Raw genomic sequence first — 16,475 nt, 5'->3', positions numbered from 1 at the left:
GGATTCCCAAGGTCGACTAGGGGTAGGCAGTGGGGCATAGAGGCCTTGCTTCTTGATGGTCGGTTTGGCAATGGCACAGGCAGTACATGATCTGATGTACTTCCAACATCCTGTCAAAGATTCGGCCAATAGAAATACTTTTGCAGTACTGCCACCGTTTTCTCGACCCCGAAATGCCCAGCAGCCCGACTGTAGTGTGCTTCCCAAATCATCTTGGCACGCTCGCTTGAAGGAACACAAAGGTGACCCAGGTGGCATAACAGGGCATCCTGGAGGTGAAAATCTGGAACATGCTGACCCTCCAAGAGTGTCTGGTATGTGTGACCGAATTCTGGATCGCTTTTGTAGAGAAGTGGCCAATCAAAAGTCTCATGCCCACAAGAGTTGAGCACGGTGGTTAACGCCATGATTGGTGGTCGACTGAGGCAATCTGCAACATTATTGGTGCTGCCCTTCTTATACTTGATATTCAAATGGAACTGCTGTAGGTATGTAGACCACTTCTGATGGCGATCATTCTGGAATTTCCCTTGGGTCTGTATGAACTGCAGGGGTCAGTGGTCTGTGTGGATGACCGTTTCCTTCCCCAAAATGTAATGCTTCCATTGTCGGTAGGCCTGCACAATGGAATACATCTTTTTATCATAAGTGGAATACTTCCGGACTTTGTCTGAAAGTGTTTCACTGTGATATGCCACTGGATGCCCGTGTTGAGTAAGGACTGCCCCAATAGCATAGTCAGAGGCATCTGTCTCGACCTCAAATGGTTGTTGTAAATCTGGTAACACGAGCACTGGTGCCGTGCAGAGGCGATCTTTCAACTCTATGAATGCCTTCTGTTGAGATTCAGACCAAAAGAATTTTGCTTTCGCTCCTCCCTTGGTGACTTGACTCAAGGGCCAAGTGATATGAGAAAATCCCAACACGAACCTGCGGTAGAAGTTGGCAAGACCTAGAAAGCTGCGGAGCTCTGTCAGAGTGGTTGGAGATGGCCAATCTCGAATGACTTGGATCTTGGCTGGATCCACATGCACCCCCTGTTCATCAATAACGTATCCCAGATACTGAACTTGGGTCATGCCAAAAGTGCATTTCTCCAAATTGGCACATAGCTTGTGTTGTCGCAGTGTTTGGAGAACCTGTCGGATATGGTGGAGGTGCTCTTCCCAACTCTGGCTGAAGATCAGAATGTCATCCAAGTATACCACTACAAATGAGTTGGTGAATGGCCGTAAGATGTCATCCATTAGCCTCATGAAGGTTGCAGGAGCATTCGTCAATCTGAAAGGCATAACCAACCATTCGAAAAGGCCCTCCTTGGCTTTGAAGGTAGTCTTCCACACACCAGAGGGTTTTATTGGTACCTGGTGATATCCTGACTTCAGATCGATCTTGCCGAAATATTTCGCCCCCTTTAGTTGGTCCAGGAGGTCATCAATCCGCGGGATCGGGTACCTATTACGGACAGTGATCTTGTTTAGCACCCAATAGTCAATACAGAGTCTCCAAGTCCCATCCTTCTTCTGTACCAACACGATCGGGCTCCCACAAGGCGATGAACTCGGATAGATGTGACCTTTCTGCAGGAGCTCCTGAATCTGCCTCTTGTTTTCATCGTTCTCCAGAACGGAGCGCCGATAAATTGGTCCATTGGGTAGCGGCGAACCTGGGGTCAGATCGATGGTGTGCTTGACCTGACAGTGCAGAGGAACTCCTGCGGGGGAGGTGAAGATGTCCTTGTACTCCTCCACGACCTTGTCCATCTGTAGTTGTCGTGCGGAGGGGCCCTGTTTGGAGGCCGCGGCCACAATCTTCTTCTTTCCTTGCGGGCATATCATCAGGGAAACAAATTTCCCGATTTTGGAAATGAGCTTACTGCATTGTTTTGCAGTAAAAAAAGAGATGGCGGTAGGCGGTGCTACCTCTGGTATCCTATACAACTTATTTCCCAATGTAATAATAACAACACGGGGCCTTGATTCATACACAGCATGTCGCTTCCACAAGTATGGTTGTCCTAATAATACATCACAAACTTCAAGGGGAGCAATGTCACACAATACCTCATCCGTGAAGGGCTTGATGTTGTATGGAAGGCGACACTGCTAGCTCACGCGAAGATCCCGTCCTTGGTGAAGCCACGATGGTGTACGGTTGTGGATGTGCTGTGGTCGGTCGCTTCACGACCTCTACCGAAATGAGGTTCTTTTGGCTCCCGCTATCGACAATGAACTGTAGCGGGGAGCCCTTTACCCACATCTGGGAGTGGAAGAGACGCTCCTCCTCTGGATCTTCGAGTTCATTTTTCTGGATCTTGGCGGTAGCAACAGTGGCGTTGGGATCCGCATCAATGATCTGCTTCCCTTTGTCATTCCCCTTGTCGGGCTCTGACTCAGAGTCGGAACATGCATCTGATTCTGAAACCTTTAGCTCAGCCACCAGTGACTGCTTGGCCCGACACTCTCGTGTTGTGAGTGGAGCTATTATGGAACTCACACCATTTTCCCGTGTCCTTTTTCAGCTTGGCAACGCTGTTCTTTGCTTGCAGCTTCGGCGGGTTGTCTTGGGCTGCCCCGCCTTGGCTTTGTCCTTTGTTCTGTGGTTTAGGGGCACCTTTCCCTTGCTTTGGATTCGCAGATCCAAAGTCTCACTTCTTCTGTTTAAACTTCTGCTCGACCTTGACGACATATCGGTATGCTGTGCCGAGCGAGGAGATGTTCAAGAATTGTATTTCTTCTTGGATGTACTTGTGCAGGCAACCGCGGTATTTGAGTATCAAACGCTGCTCCGAATCCTTGATACCCAACTTTGTGCGAAGGGTATGGAAAAGATTGGTGAACTCCAGCACGTCTTGGTCCCTTCCCTGCCGCAGCGTGGTCCACTTTATGTATTCATCCTCATAGCTTCCGACAGGGTAGTACTGCTCCTTGATGGCATCCTGGAATGAATTCCAGGTGGGTGCGGCTGAAAATAGTGAGCCGGTACTTTCATCCTTCTGCTCACAGTAGGTTTCCCACCAGTCCTTGACGTGGGGGGCTGCTTTGAGAAGAGCGAAAACAATCTTTTCCCGACTCGAAAATTCATGAACAGAAAAATAACCCTCTAGCAGATTTAACCATTTATCTACGACATCTGCGTCTATCTAACCCTCGAATATGGGGATTTCAAAATTAACTTGTACCTTAAAGGGCGTGGCATTTCCAGAGTAGCTGCTGGAAGTCGATGCATCGCTTCTGGGTAGCCGCTGAAGGATTTGGGCAAAGCTGTCCATCATCGCGTTTCGTTGTCGCTCGAGGGCTTCTTCGAGCAAGATTTTGATAGGATCTCCTGCCCCCTCATCTTTCTTCTCATCCACCATGGGAGGCTGTCAGGATTTGTGAGGCTGTTCTTGCAAAGGTTCGACCAATTCAAGCCCTAACTCCTTATATCCTGACCTCGTTGGGGACATGCAAAGAAAAACAGAGAAAAAGCAGATTGCTCTGATACCACTGATCCGGGCGTAAACAGGAACACAACAAATTATAGAGATAACCATAAACATAGATATGCAGCAGAAATTAATACTTCATTTCATTAATGTAAAACACTGAAATATGCTTACAAACAGTAATGGAAATAAACCAGCTAGGGCGATGGTAGCTTATCTCTGAGAAGAGTTGTGGTGGCTACATGCCTCTCAATTCTGTTACAATGAGGCTCGAAGACCTATTTATTGTTGAGAAACAATGGAAAACCCTTAACATTCCAAAAACTAACCCTAGAAGATGAAACGCTTTGGGTAAATTGGTACATCAACTTCCCAGGGTCGTGACTTTGGCATACGATCTCCGTTTGACGTGTACAATAGCTCGTTAGAAAGATCTATCCGAGCAAAACCACTTTGGGAAGGGCAACATGGGTCCCCAGATTTCCAAAAAAACGTCGTTTAGGGCCTCAAAACGGCTCCGAAAGTTCAGGACCCGAAAAACTGCTAAAAATAGTAAGTTGTGCTACAATTAAGGAAACTGAAAACGCTGAGAGAAACAATGGTGGGGGTCTAGGTGGACTTGGCAGGTGGCCACCAATATCCACCTGGATCACTATCCCCTCTAAGTGTTGAAACCACCTAATAAGGTACTTGGCTAACCCCCTTTGGAGTTTGGAGACAGTAGCACATGCCAAAGCCCACTACAGAAGGGTATGCCATTATGAAGTGCCCACTTTGTTATCCATGGTTTGTAAGCTCCTTTACTTGATTATTCTAATCACTGATTGTACTGGAAGCCTAGGGGACGCATTGGATCTTATGCAGGATTGCAGGTGGTTTCCATTTGGGTTTGGCTTCCCTATATGGGATCTTGACCCCCAGAGGTCCACATTGGCACATGTAGGGTGTGCATAGAGAGCCATGGGCCTCCACAGCAGCAGACAACACTCCACAGATCTTCATGGATGTTCAGAGACTACTAGCGATCCACTTTTGGGACGATGGTGACATGATTGGTACACTATGCCTAACAGCCCCACACTCTTGGTAGGTGTCCCAACATTTGTACGATGTCATGGCAGCATTCATTCCACCACTTGGACCATTGCAGAGGATCTACAGACATCTCTGATTCATATGGAGACCCATGGGGTCATTGATGTGCCCTCAGACCCACTGAGAGCACCATATGTCTACTACTTGGAGAACAAGGGGCCACTCCCTTGTCATCATATTCCAAGGAATTTATTCCTCAATATGGCACTTTAGGATGTTATTGAGCCTTTGGAGGGCCCTACAAGATGCATACATCATTATTTGGCCCCTTGTGAGGCTTGTTTTTACATTATGAGCTAGTATGGTGGGCTTGCCACCATTAGGGTCTATTATTTGCACATTCTTTTATCATTAGGGGCCCGTAGGCTAATTCGAACTCCTTAGGAGGCTATATATTGATGTTAGATACATTTATTTGGATCATCACTTGACTTGGGATCTCTCTAGTCTTAGAGAATTTTCGCACTTTTTCCTTGGAGGATATTTTTGGAGATGGATGAATTTTGATGTTTGGATTTGGGCTATTTCTTTTATTTTGGAGCTTTGTTATGCAAACGAATTGTTGGTTGGATAGACTCTATAACGTTGTAAGTGCTTTTTATCGTTGTTATTCCTGTTGCTGCATACCCCTAAAATTAGGGCTAGTTGTTGCATTATTGTAATTTGGAATTGAGAAATGTTTTAGTTATTAAATGTATCGGCCAATGTTATATGAATGAAATGTCCTAGAGATTATTTATCTCGAGAAGCTTTCATCATTTGCTTTAAAGTATAAATGCTTGAAAGACACTTCTTTTTTTACTATCTACATTGGATGCAGTTGACTTTTTGGGTCTCCTTGATCAAGAATCCAAGTTCTTACTCATTACCATCCTTGACTCCATATCCCCAAGTGAATTAGGCACTGGTTCCATAAAAGGGTGGTCATATTAACCTTCTTTTTCACCGTTTGCCGCCTTTTTCCCAAGTCTAGCCCCATTGGGTCACCTAGGGCATCAATTTACCGGAAATTGGCCCAAGGAAAAATTCATCTCCTCTACGCCACTGCACTAGTGGGTCCCCTCCCTCTCCTCCAAATTTAAAGCCTCTGACAGTGGAATCTCCGGGAATCCCAAGCCCTAGCTCTAGGACCGAATCTTTCTTAGGCAAGCCCAAGGCTAGACACTAATAGGATCAATTCAACCCTTTAAAGTAAATATTCTTGTTTGGTCCTTTCCCCTCTCCTTGTCCAGGATAGGAACATCATTGGTTGTTACATTCCATCCCCAAACTTGGATTGGGTCCACTGGGCTCTGTGTGGTCCTACTTCTCAATAAAGACTATTTGTCAAAGACCATTTGGGAGTCCAAGTTTCCAAGGATTATAGGGATTGAGAAACTCCTTTATAAGCCTATTCTTTCTCCCTCAACCCTCCAATCCTCACCCCTTACCCCCGGTGGACCAAGTCCCTTGCTTAAAGAGCAAGCAAGTTCCATTCATCACTCCATCCTTGGGAAAGGGTTTTCAGGGTCACTCCTCACTTCTCCATTGACATCTACCTTATCAAAGTGATCCCTACACTACCGGGACTCCTCCCATCGGTGAAAGTCCGTAAAGAGCAGGGAGACTTAGCTGTGGTGACAGTGGGCTAAGCCTCAGCCGTTGCCCTTGACCTAGCAGTTGCCCTCTTAGGAAACCCTTTTAGGTCCCCGCTGGTTTGAGTGGTAACACAACCTAGTCGTAGTGTTAGAACTGTATGACATTGTAACCCATTTAATATTGAGTTAATCCCAGTGACTTTACTATATCATCATGTTGATCCTTTTAGGTCCAGATGTAGAATTGATTGTCTTTAATTATGAATGAAAACATACTCTGTAAACAAGTAAACATCTTTACATCAAGTTAGGCATTTATATTGAAAATTGAATCATCTGAGTTTAGATCCAGAGTGACTGATGTGAAAAAATGTCTTCTGCTCATACTAAATACTGAAATATTTTCTTCCTGATGTGCAGGTCTTTGTAACCCTGCAGAAAAACTACCGGAATTGCACAAGAACAATATGTGTTCAACGAGTCCTACACTACCAGCTGACGAAAAGTGAATGAAGGCCTTCCAATTCTTTGTAGATGCTAATGTATGTGACATTACAAATCATTTTTTAAAGCCAAATGGAAATTCCATTCCATTCTTGTGGCATATATTATGTATCATGTGCTCGTTAAGCTGATAGAAATTTTAAAACCTCAGCATCTCTCTTTAGCACAATATTTCAGGGTTGGTATCATATTCAATGCCGACATAATTATCTCTGATATTGGTCAACTTTGAAGGATCCCTTCAGTTTACCAATAAGGTCTTTTAATGCAAAATAATCTGCAAGAGCTATGAAAAGGTTATTCTTTCTGTGAATAAGAGTACCTGTGTACTTTCTTATTTATTTGCTGTTATGGCCCATTTACGATACTACGGATATGGAATGGAGATTTGATGCAAGGGATTTTGCTTGCAGTCGAGACTCGATACTAATATTTGGAATATTCTAACAAATGAAGTTACGTGTTTGGCATAAATGGTTTTATATATGATCTAAATAGATGTTTTATTTGGAGAAACTATGATCAGTCATATATTGTTGAGCCATATTCTATGTATTGTCTGCAATCAGTAATCAATGGATGTTGACTATGGAGTATGTTGCAGTTTTTAGCCATTTCTATTTCCAGTAGCACCATACATAATCTTTCGTTTTAGTTACATATCTGATTACAGTGTTTCACATTTCTGGTATTGTATTACATAACGAGTCCCTCCTTAATTTGGGTTTGCGTATTTCATATTGATATGTGTTAGATGAAACAAATCTCGAATAAAAATCCATTAGAAATTGAAATTCAATGAAATGTTCGAGGCAAGTCTTGAAGGTGCGCTACTTTCCAATGGCCATGAAGATATCTTCAAGAGACTTTTCATGTTACAGTCCTTACCCTAACAATTCCCAAACTCAGAAGGTAATGGATATATACAGATATATATATAGACACGCATCCCTGCCCTTTGGATACAATTTCATAGCATTTGAATTGTCTTCACACCATGTGAACAAAATAAGGGACAGGGATATATATGGTGAAACTTGCGTTCATCAAAATTGCATAGAGAAACATTAATGGATATGTTGAACAGTTGAAGTACAGGCTCCCGAGGATTGAAAATTCACAGTGCACACTTCACGAGTATCACTATAAAGTAGTTTTTTAATACACACGGAGAAGGGTTTAGAATCTAGATAAACAAACTTTATCTATTCTGCTTAAGCCATTACACATATCTGCTGACTTTTAGGCCGATAGGCCTTCTTTTGAATCAGTCGACCGTCTACACTTTTCATGTGCGTCTGACATCTATGCACAGATTTTCAGGCTACCTTTCTGCTTTCCACTTTCTTTTGAATCAGTCGACCGTCTACACTTTTCATGCGCATCTGACATCTGTGCACATATTTTTAGGCTACCTTTCTGCATCTGACATCTGTGCGCACCATTTTCAGGAGAGGCCGTTTAAATTTTTAGTGGAGTTTATGTCACTGAACATGGAGGACACCAGAATGCGAGAATTGCTGCGACAAAAGCTCAGAAATCTCATATAAACATTCAGCAGAGGTTTTGTGGCTTAGCACCCTCACTACCTGTTCTGTCCTCTGATTTTACTCCAATTTCAAGCATTCTGAATAGGTCTCTCGCTCACTCTACAACTCTTCAAGTAGAGGGAGGAACAATGCCCGCCAGAGGCTCCTGGTTTATGAGCTCATGGACAACGACTCTCTGAATAAATGGGTATTCTTGCTCCCTGATTAGAGCGGCGGCAGAGACATAGGATGTTTGGCATAGGAACAATGCTACAATGTGGCAGTAGGAACTACCTAAGGTCACCAAGTTCGGAAACAAATGGGCTCGCATGGCTGCTCAGGGCATTAATTTATATATTTTTTTCTAAATAAATTTAATTAATTTTTAGAAAAAAATATATAAATTAATAATATAATCCAATCATTTTAACTGAAATTAAATGGTGGTTTCCAACAGCTGTTGGTCTCTATTTTCCGTATTTTGTTCAAAGTATCAAATTAGTGTTTTTAGTTTGAGCTCTAGAAATTATATATTTCTCATACCATTTTTCTAATTTTCATATCATTTTTCCAATTTAAAAAACCTATCGGCCTCTTTTTGCACCTTCTGGGGCAATTGCTAGTAGAAACTGCAGAAGGAAAAAATGTTTGTGTTAGTTTTTGGTAGCTCAGATGTACTTCTGCATTAGCGATGCCTAGTGTGTAGAAGTGACTGGGCGTGTTAGTTTTTGGTAGTTCGGAGGTCCTTATGCATTAGTGTGTAGAAGTGACAGAAGCACATTTCACTCCCTTGAAACTTTAATTTATAAAGTGATTTTATAAAGTTGAGAAGTGTACCTTTTTAATTAATGACTAAAAAGTGACTTTTTATAAAGTGAGTGTGACTTTATAAAGTTGGGTCACTTAAGTGATTTAAGTGGGACCAATGTGAGATTAAGTCATGACCTTTGATCTTGAGATGGTTAGATTAAATCTCAGCCATTGAGATCTAGGGTTGGGGGTTTTTCTTATGGATGAGAAATAAAAGGAGAAAGGGAGAGTGAAGATGCACACTATTCTTCATGAGATTTGCAGAAGAGGAGAAATAGAGCTAAGGGAGAAGTTCAGTAGTAGGAAGAGCAGTACAACTAGTACAAGGAGGGCATGCATTCCTAGGCAGAGAAGAGCACACATTTCAAAGTTGAGCAGAGCTCTGAAATCGTGGAGCTTTCTCTATTGTCTGAGCATGTTTCTCAAGGAGAACGTGCACAAATTTCAAGGTGGTGGACACATGAAATTTGAGGCAAAAGACAAGGAGAATCTCAAGGGACCCAATGTAGATTTCGAGGGAAGAATTCAGCAGAGGAGGTTGAGGCATGAGATTCTTGGTAGATATAGGCACGAAAAACGAGGCTTGTGAAAGAACAGATTTTGAGGGGCAGATAGAGTTGAGACTGGCATAATTTTTGGGCAGACTTGGCACAGACAATGAGGACTGTCAGGCACTGAAATCAAAGGATTGTTGACACAAATTTTAAGGAACAACTATAGCACTTTTTCCAAGGAATTTTGTGCATGAAATCTGGGAGATAAGTTGACTGTTTGTTGTCATTTAATGTGGTAATAAATTCTATGATAAGAAATGAATTTCTCTCACTCACTAGTTTTCTCTTCGGGGTTTTCCCAGGGGCTTTGCCCAAAATCCTTTGTGTCGAATGTGTGGTGTTTACTATTCATTTTCAACTGTTAAAGATCAGATTTAGTCGTGTATTTCTGCTCATGAAAATCTGATTGAATGTGTTTAGTTTAAAATGCATTATTTGTGAAGTTTTTACTGGACACGTAAATCAGAGTATTGGCTATGTGTTTGACGAAAATCCTACAAGAGAAAAATAGATTGTAGGTGAAATTCGGACATGGTATGAAGACCAAGTGGGAAAAACAACAGAGAAAAGTGACCAAATAGCAAGCATTACAACAAACTAAACAAGGATTTGTGATTGAGAGGGAGTTGATGTTTACCCTTAGACAGATTTAAAACCTTGTGTTGGTAAGTAGGTCAATGGCAATAGGTTTTAGGGTGGAGGATAGGTTGAGTGGGGCTGAAAATTTGAAGTATAGGTTTGTATTGGTGCTTTAGGAGTTTGAAATGTGGGATATTGTTGAGAATGCAATAGTTCCACCCACTGATCTAGTACAATTGTCTAACTTTAACAAGAGGAATGTTAAGGCCAAGAGGCTCCTTCTAAATGCTATCAAATACCACCTTATTCCCCATGTTTCAAGGAAGACCCTTGCCTTTGAGATGTTTGCAGTCTTAATCAAATTTTTCCAAAGCACTAATGAGAATAGAAAGATGGTGTTGCGGGAAAAATAAAAGCAAACCAAGATGACCAAAACTAACATTGTATCCTCATACCTCACCAAGGTCACTCAAATGAGAAATTAGTTGGTAGTTGTGGGTGAAACCATCTCTAATGAGCAACTAGTTAGATCATCCATGAGACACTTTCATTTATGGGATAGTTTCACGTGAGAAACTTCCAGATTGGGGAAGAATGTGGGATGATTTGCATCAAAAGGAGATAAGGTAAAATGCCAAGAGTGGTGGGGAGGAAAAGGAGAATGTTGCTCTTGTGACAAAGGGAAAAGGTAAGGTAAAGGGAATTTGATGATCTATTTCTGTGAAGGACATGAGCAAAGTGAAAATCTTTGCCTATCACAAGATTGACCACTATATTCAGAGGGAGTGAACTTTGATCCAACAATAGTGCATAACATCAGACAAGGGCGATCATACAAGTTGTTGGAACAACCTGTGGGTGGATTTGAGGGGATTTTGAATTAAGGATAAGTGTCAGCGACAAAGAGGGTACAAGTGACTAGGAGAGTGATTCTTCTTATACTGTTAGGAGACTTGATTTGTATGACATGTCATTAATAAATGCTCAGGAGTGTGATGGGACTCCTTGGAACATGGTTGGTTGTGGCAGGCTCTCAGCTCAGGTTTTAGAATAGGTAGCAGGACAAGCTTCAGTTTCAGAGTGAGCAACTACAGATGATGAATGGGCTTGGAGACAGATCCAGGTGGTGGAGGTGACAGAAGCACCCCCTAGCTAAGAAGGAGTATTAGTTTTTGGTAGCTCGAAGGTACTTCTGCATTGTCGGTGCCTAGCATGTAAAAGTGACCGAACACATTTCACTTCTTGGACACTTTATTTTATAAAGTGAGTTTATAAAATTGAGAAGTGTACCTTTTTAATTATGACTAAAAAGTGACTTTTATAAAGTGAATGTGACTTTATAAAGCTGGGTCACTTAAGTGATTTATGTGGGCCCAGTGTGAGTTTAAGTCATGACCATTGATCTAGAGATGGCTAGATTAAATCTTGGCCATTAAGATCTAGGGCCAGGGGCTTTAGTCATTGCTGAGAAATAAAAGAAGAAAGGGAGTGAAGAGACACACTATGCTTAATGAGATATGGATAAGAGGAGAAAGAAAGCCAAGGGAGAAGTTTAGTAGGAGGAAGAGCAGTACAATAGTTGGTACAACAAGGAGGGCACACATTCCTAGGCAGAGAAGGGCACACATTTCGAAGTTGAGCAGAGCTTTGAAATCAAGGAGCTTTCTCTTTTGTCTAAGCATGTTTCTCAAGGAGAACAAGAATGAATTTTGAGGCAATGGATAGGCACGAAAATTGAGGCAAAGGACGAGGACCTTTTTGAGCTACAAACTTGCACAAGTTTCAAGGGACCAAATGCAGATTTTGAGGAAGGAATTCAACAAGGAAATTCATGTTCCTATGAGGCACAAAATTTTGGGTGGATCTAGGCACAAAAAAACGAGCCTTGCACAATGCAGATTTCGAGGGATAGATAGAGCTGAGATTGACATAATTTTCTAGGTTGATTTGGCACAGAAATGATGATTGGCAGGTACTAAAATCGAAGGGTTGCTGACACAAATTTTAAGGAACAACTACAACACTTTTCCCAAGGAATTTTGAGCATGAAATCTAGGAGATAAATTGACTATTTGTTTTCATTTAATGTTGTAATAAATTATTTGATAAGAAATAAATTTCTCTCTCATTGGTTTTCCCTTCAGGGATTTTCTAGGGGCTTTGCACAAAATCCTGTGTCAAATGTGTGGTGTTCACTATTCATTTTCAGCTAATTGAGATCAGATTTAGTCATGTGTATTTTTGCTTATAAAAATCATATTGAATGTGTTTAGTTTAAAATGCATTATTTGTGAAGTTTTATTGGAGACAAATTTGAATATTGACTATGATTGACGAAAGTCCTACAAGAGAAAACTAGATTGTAGGTGAAATTGCAACATTTTGCTTGTTTAAATAATTAATTTTGTATATGACAAAAGCTTAAAAAACATGCATGTACTACCAAACTTTAAGCAATTCAAAGCATTGATTGTACTTTATAAATGAGCTAGCCAATTATGAAAGCATACTCTATGTATAAACATGTGTCTTTTAAATCATTATCCAACACTCAACATGATATAAAGAGTCATTGATGACAAGGCTAATAAAAGCTTGAGAGCAATGCCATAAATTGGTGTAAATGTGAACCTGCTCGGTAGAAGTTGAGCTTTGACAAGGCATCTATCAACAATTTCAATCTAGAAGGATATGGATCAATCATTAGAAATATTTGTGAGGGATTGATGCTTACCTCCTTAAGATTTTTTTTCTATGTGGTTCACGGGCCCGAAGATCGGTGATCGTTATGTCCACGAAATATTTGTACCAAGCAAATTCACCCGAAGGGATCACTTCGCGTCAACTCAACCACAGAGCCTGAACCCAAGAGTGTCGAGAGAATTGAACCTGTGACCTCTTAATAGCAAAGGTTCTTTAACAATGGGGACTCAACCAATTCAACTAACCCTTGGGGCCTTACCTCCTCAAGATATTAGTTGTAAAACAAACAAAAAGATGAAAGCAAATGCCTTATTGAAAGTTGTTGAAGGTTCTCAAGTTGGCTAAAGGATTTGTTGCGCCCATTTTGTCACAACTCCAAGGAAGCAATGTACAAAAATTTTCAACGATCAAAATCATCAACCAACTACATGATATATCATTGTAAACCCAATTTTTGCAACTTATAATGTAAATGATGCTAGTATGATCGTTTAATTATGTAACAACACCTAGGTAAGCCTTTGATTTTGGCGACAAATTTCACCCTAGGAGGTTTTTTAACCTTACCGCATTATGTGTGTTTCTAAACACGGATAATCGACAAAGTTTTTGTTAATTTTTCTTAGGGCTATATTGTTCTTTGCTTTGATAATTGCATTTCTTCATTAACACATTAAGTTCACCCCATAACATCATAACATTATTAAGATTTACATCATAATTTGGCAGCATATGCAACTATGTAGAAAGAACAATATCATCATCATCAATGTAGCGAAACATAAAGGAACAATAAAAGAAAAGCATTCACACATAGAGACACCAGGGTTGGTCGGAGACCAAGGTAAAACCCATCATGGGAAAAACCCTTTCAAATTCTTCTTATTAGATTGTCATCAAATGATTTAGCAAAAGGGAGTACAATGATCCATATCTTTATCCATACAACTATCCAGCAAAAACAACTACACAATATCCATGAAATGAACCCAACATTGCTTATACTCAAAATTCTAATTCTGAAGCTTGTAATGAATTGTCCTTGTCTACGATCAACTACCGAACACTGCGGTCATTGAGAAAAATTTTCGGACAATTGAAATTTCATCATATAGGTCCCGGTCGCACAGAGGAGTCATGCGTGTGACTGTAATCTGCAACTAAGACTTAGAAACCCTAAATGTCGGTCGCTTGGAGGACAAGTTGTGCATACGATTGAGATGCTTCGATCGCATGGATGAGCCAACTAGCGAGCAACTGTGGTCAAGTTCTTCCTGTGTCATGCTTGCGACTGAGGCCCAAAACCCTAAAACAAAGATGCAAGCTTCAAACCCTGCAATTTCGTCTTCGAGCGAACCCATTCCTCCGCGGACGTGCCTCAGACCTGTGCGAGCCAAAAACCAAGAAAGACAATAGAACAATGTCTCATTATGATGTCAAAATGAGGTTGAGGTCACTTGTATTTATAGCCTTCCAAGGGTGTCGAATTTGCTTTAGGGCCAACCTTATCAAATATGCACATGTAGGTTTTTCTTCCTAAATACACTTTCCCTTATCCGATTTGAGTGATCTTTAGGTTGATTTTGGTCCTCTCAAAAAGAAGAATTCAATGCAATCATCATCTCCCTCAAATGAGCTCTCCAAAGTGGAATTTGTCTGCAATTGCATATTTTAACAATCCCTCTCAACTAGGGAAAATTCCACCTGCATCATGTCACGTGTATCCTGTCATCTAATCATATCCAATCTCAAGTATCTCGTCATCCCATATAGTCATTTTTCATCTCGATTCATCTCTTGCTTATTCGTTCTTATCTCTTGATTGTCTCTGCTCATATGTTGAATATTCTCGAATCTAAAAGAAGAAGAATTTGTCTTTGGAGGGGAGCCTAAGCTACCACCCTCTATTCATCGGGGAGCCATTGCTACCAACCCAGAATATCTGCCAGTGGGGAGTCAAATCTATGGCCCACAACAACATCGAAGAACTTAGCTCAATCTGGAAGAACATCGAAGAGCATATCATCAAGTAGCACATCTCAACCTGGAACCATATCGAGGAGCATATCTCAACCTGAAATCTCATGGGGGAGCTAAACATGTACGACCCCATATCAAGCGATAAGTGATATAGGGGATCTACTACTCAACCCATCTTATTGCCTACTAATCTTCCCAATAATGACCCTTAAGAGTCATGTGGTAAAACATCTGCATCATAACCAACTTGGGGTGTACACCCCCAAGTACACTCTCAACCCGTTGGCCAAACGGGGAGCGATATTCCCACAAGCTGGGCTTGTGGGTATGATTCCAACTGGGGTATACTATGCAAAGACCAAGATAGGGGAGAAACATATTCAACCCTATGGGTAACAGAGAGGGGAGAAACATCTACAACCCTATTGTCCAGATATCCCTCAACCCCAGGAGCCCTCTATCTCAATTCCTCACCCTGGGAGCTCAGACACGTGGGGGATGAACTACCTCAGTCTTCTTGATCAACGATGCTCTCTGTAAATCAACAACATATCATTGTGCTCATATTTGGTAATCATCATGTCTCAATAACAATAGTCCCTTGTTCATACAGGACATCAAATCAAATATCATATTAAAACAAAATATACATATCATAAAAATGATACCATAATCATCCTCCCTCTCAATGAGGTGCCAACTACAAGCCTAAGATTGTCTCATACAACAACATTGTCTCAATGAATCTAAAGAAATTTTTCATCCTGCCTAATAGCTAGCCATGCTAGCAATATCGTACTCAACCTCGCTCGTGCTTAAAGCTACGAATCTTTCATTCAAAAGTATCATGGAAGATCTCATACTAAGGTAGCACCTAGATGTGCGCATCAATAATGATCCCAAACATCATTAATACATCTATGCAGTCACATATCACAAGAAGAATATCTCATATCAGAATTGTTCATCCCATGCAAATATCTTGAAGGGTGCTCGGCGACAACTCAATGCGTATGAAGCAGCTCAATCATGAATTCACTCAAGTTCTATGCTCAACATATGCGAACGGGTGTTCAAACAGAACATCAATGCTTCAATCAATTATTGGTTGCCAAGTCAGGTTCAACAATACATTTTCATAACTTCTTGAAATTCAATCAGAGTGTCCAAGGATTTGCATTTCCACTTTCCAACAATTCTTTAATAGCTTCGCAATATAGATTTTCTTTTCCCAATTTCAAAAATTGATTCATCATGTCATGATTCATTATTTCGAGCTTCAAAAGCCAACTCCCTCTTACTTTGATCATCAGAGGCTCATTACCTATCAAGAGTAGACCATCAGTATATAAAATCAAAATCAAAGTCGTACCTTGGACCACTTTTGAAGTAGAGGTTTGGATCAACACATCATCTTGGCTTCACCAGATAACTATCAATGCAGACATATTAGGATTGGGGAGCTTGCTTAATGCTTTCTGCAATCATAACACTTGACGGAAGCAATATGTTTAGCCTTACACAAATCAATATTATGCAATCAAATTAACTACGTCATGTTATTAAAGTTAGATGCTAAATTAGAACTAATATCAAAATCATCAATATAACTGTAAAGTGACAGGTAGAGCTCACATCCAAATATCAAAGCAATATCAATCCAAACTTCATCATTATCATAATATAAGTCACTAGATGCAAATACATATACCAAGAA

The 16,475-nt window shown here is 40.9% G+C and overlaps 1 protein-coding gene across 1 annotated transcript in view; it reads left to right on the top strand.

Moving 5' to 3' along the window:
* LOC149186161 (putative beta-1,3-galactosyltransferase 12) overlaps positions 1 to 6,944 on the top strand; it is a 223,857-nt gene extending 216,913 nt beyond the window's left edge. Inside the window, exon 7 of the mRNA XM_089410921.1 lies at positions 6,520 to 6,944. Coding sequence (XP_089267047.1) covers positions 6,520 to 6,608 — 89 coding nt within the window. The 3' untranslated portion in view covers positions 6,609 to 6,944. The remainder of the gene's footprint in view (positions 1 to 6,519) is intronic.
* The last annotated feature ends 9,531 nt before the right edge of the window (positions 6,945 to 16,475 follow it).

The sequence above is a fragment of the Pinus tabuliformis genome, chromosome 3_1, assembly GCF_031772625.1.
Source record: "Pinus tabuliformis cultivar Carrire ecotype Pingquan chromosome 3_1, CPIR1, whole genome shotgun sequence".
Taxonomy (NCBI): domain Eukaryota; kingdom Viridiplantae; phylum Streptophyta; class Pinopsida; order Pinales; family Pinaceae; genus Pinus; species Pinus tabuliformis.
Note: the sequence above shows the minus strand (reverse complement) of the source record. Positions and strands in the feature narration are given on the sequence as shown.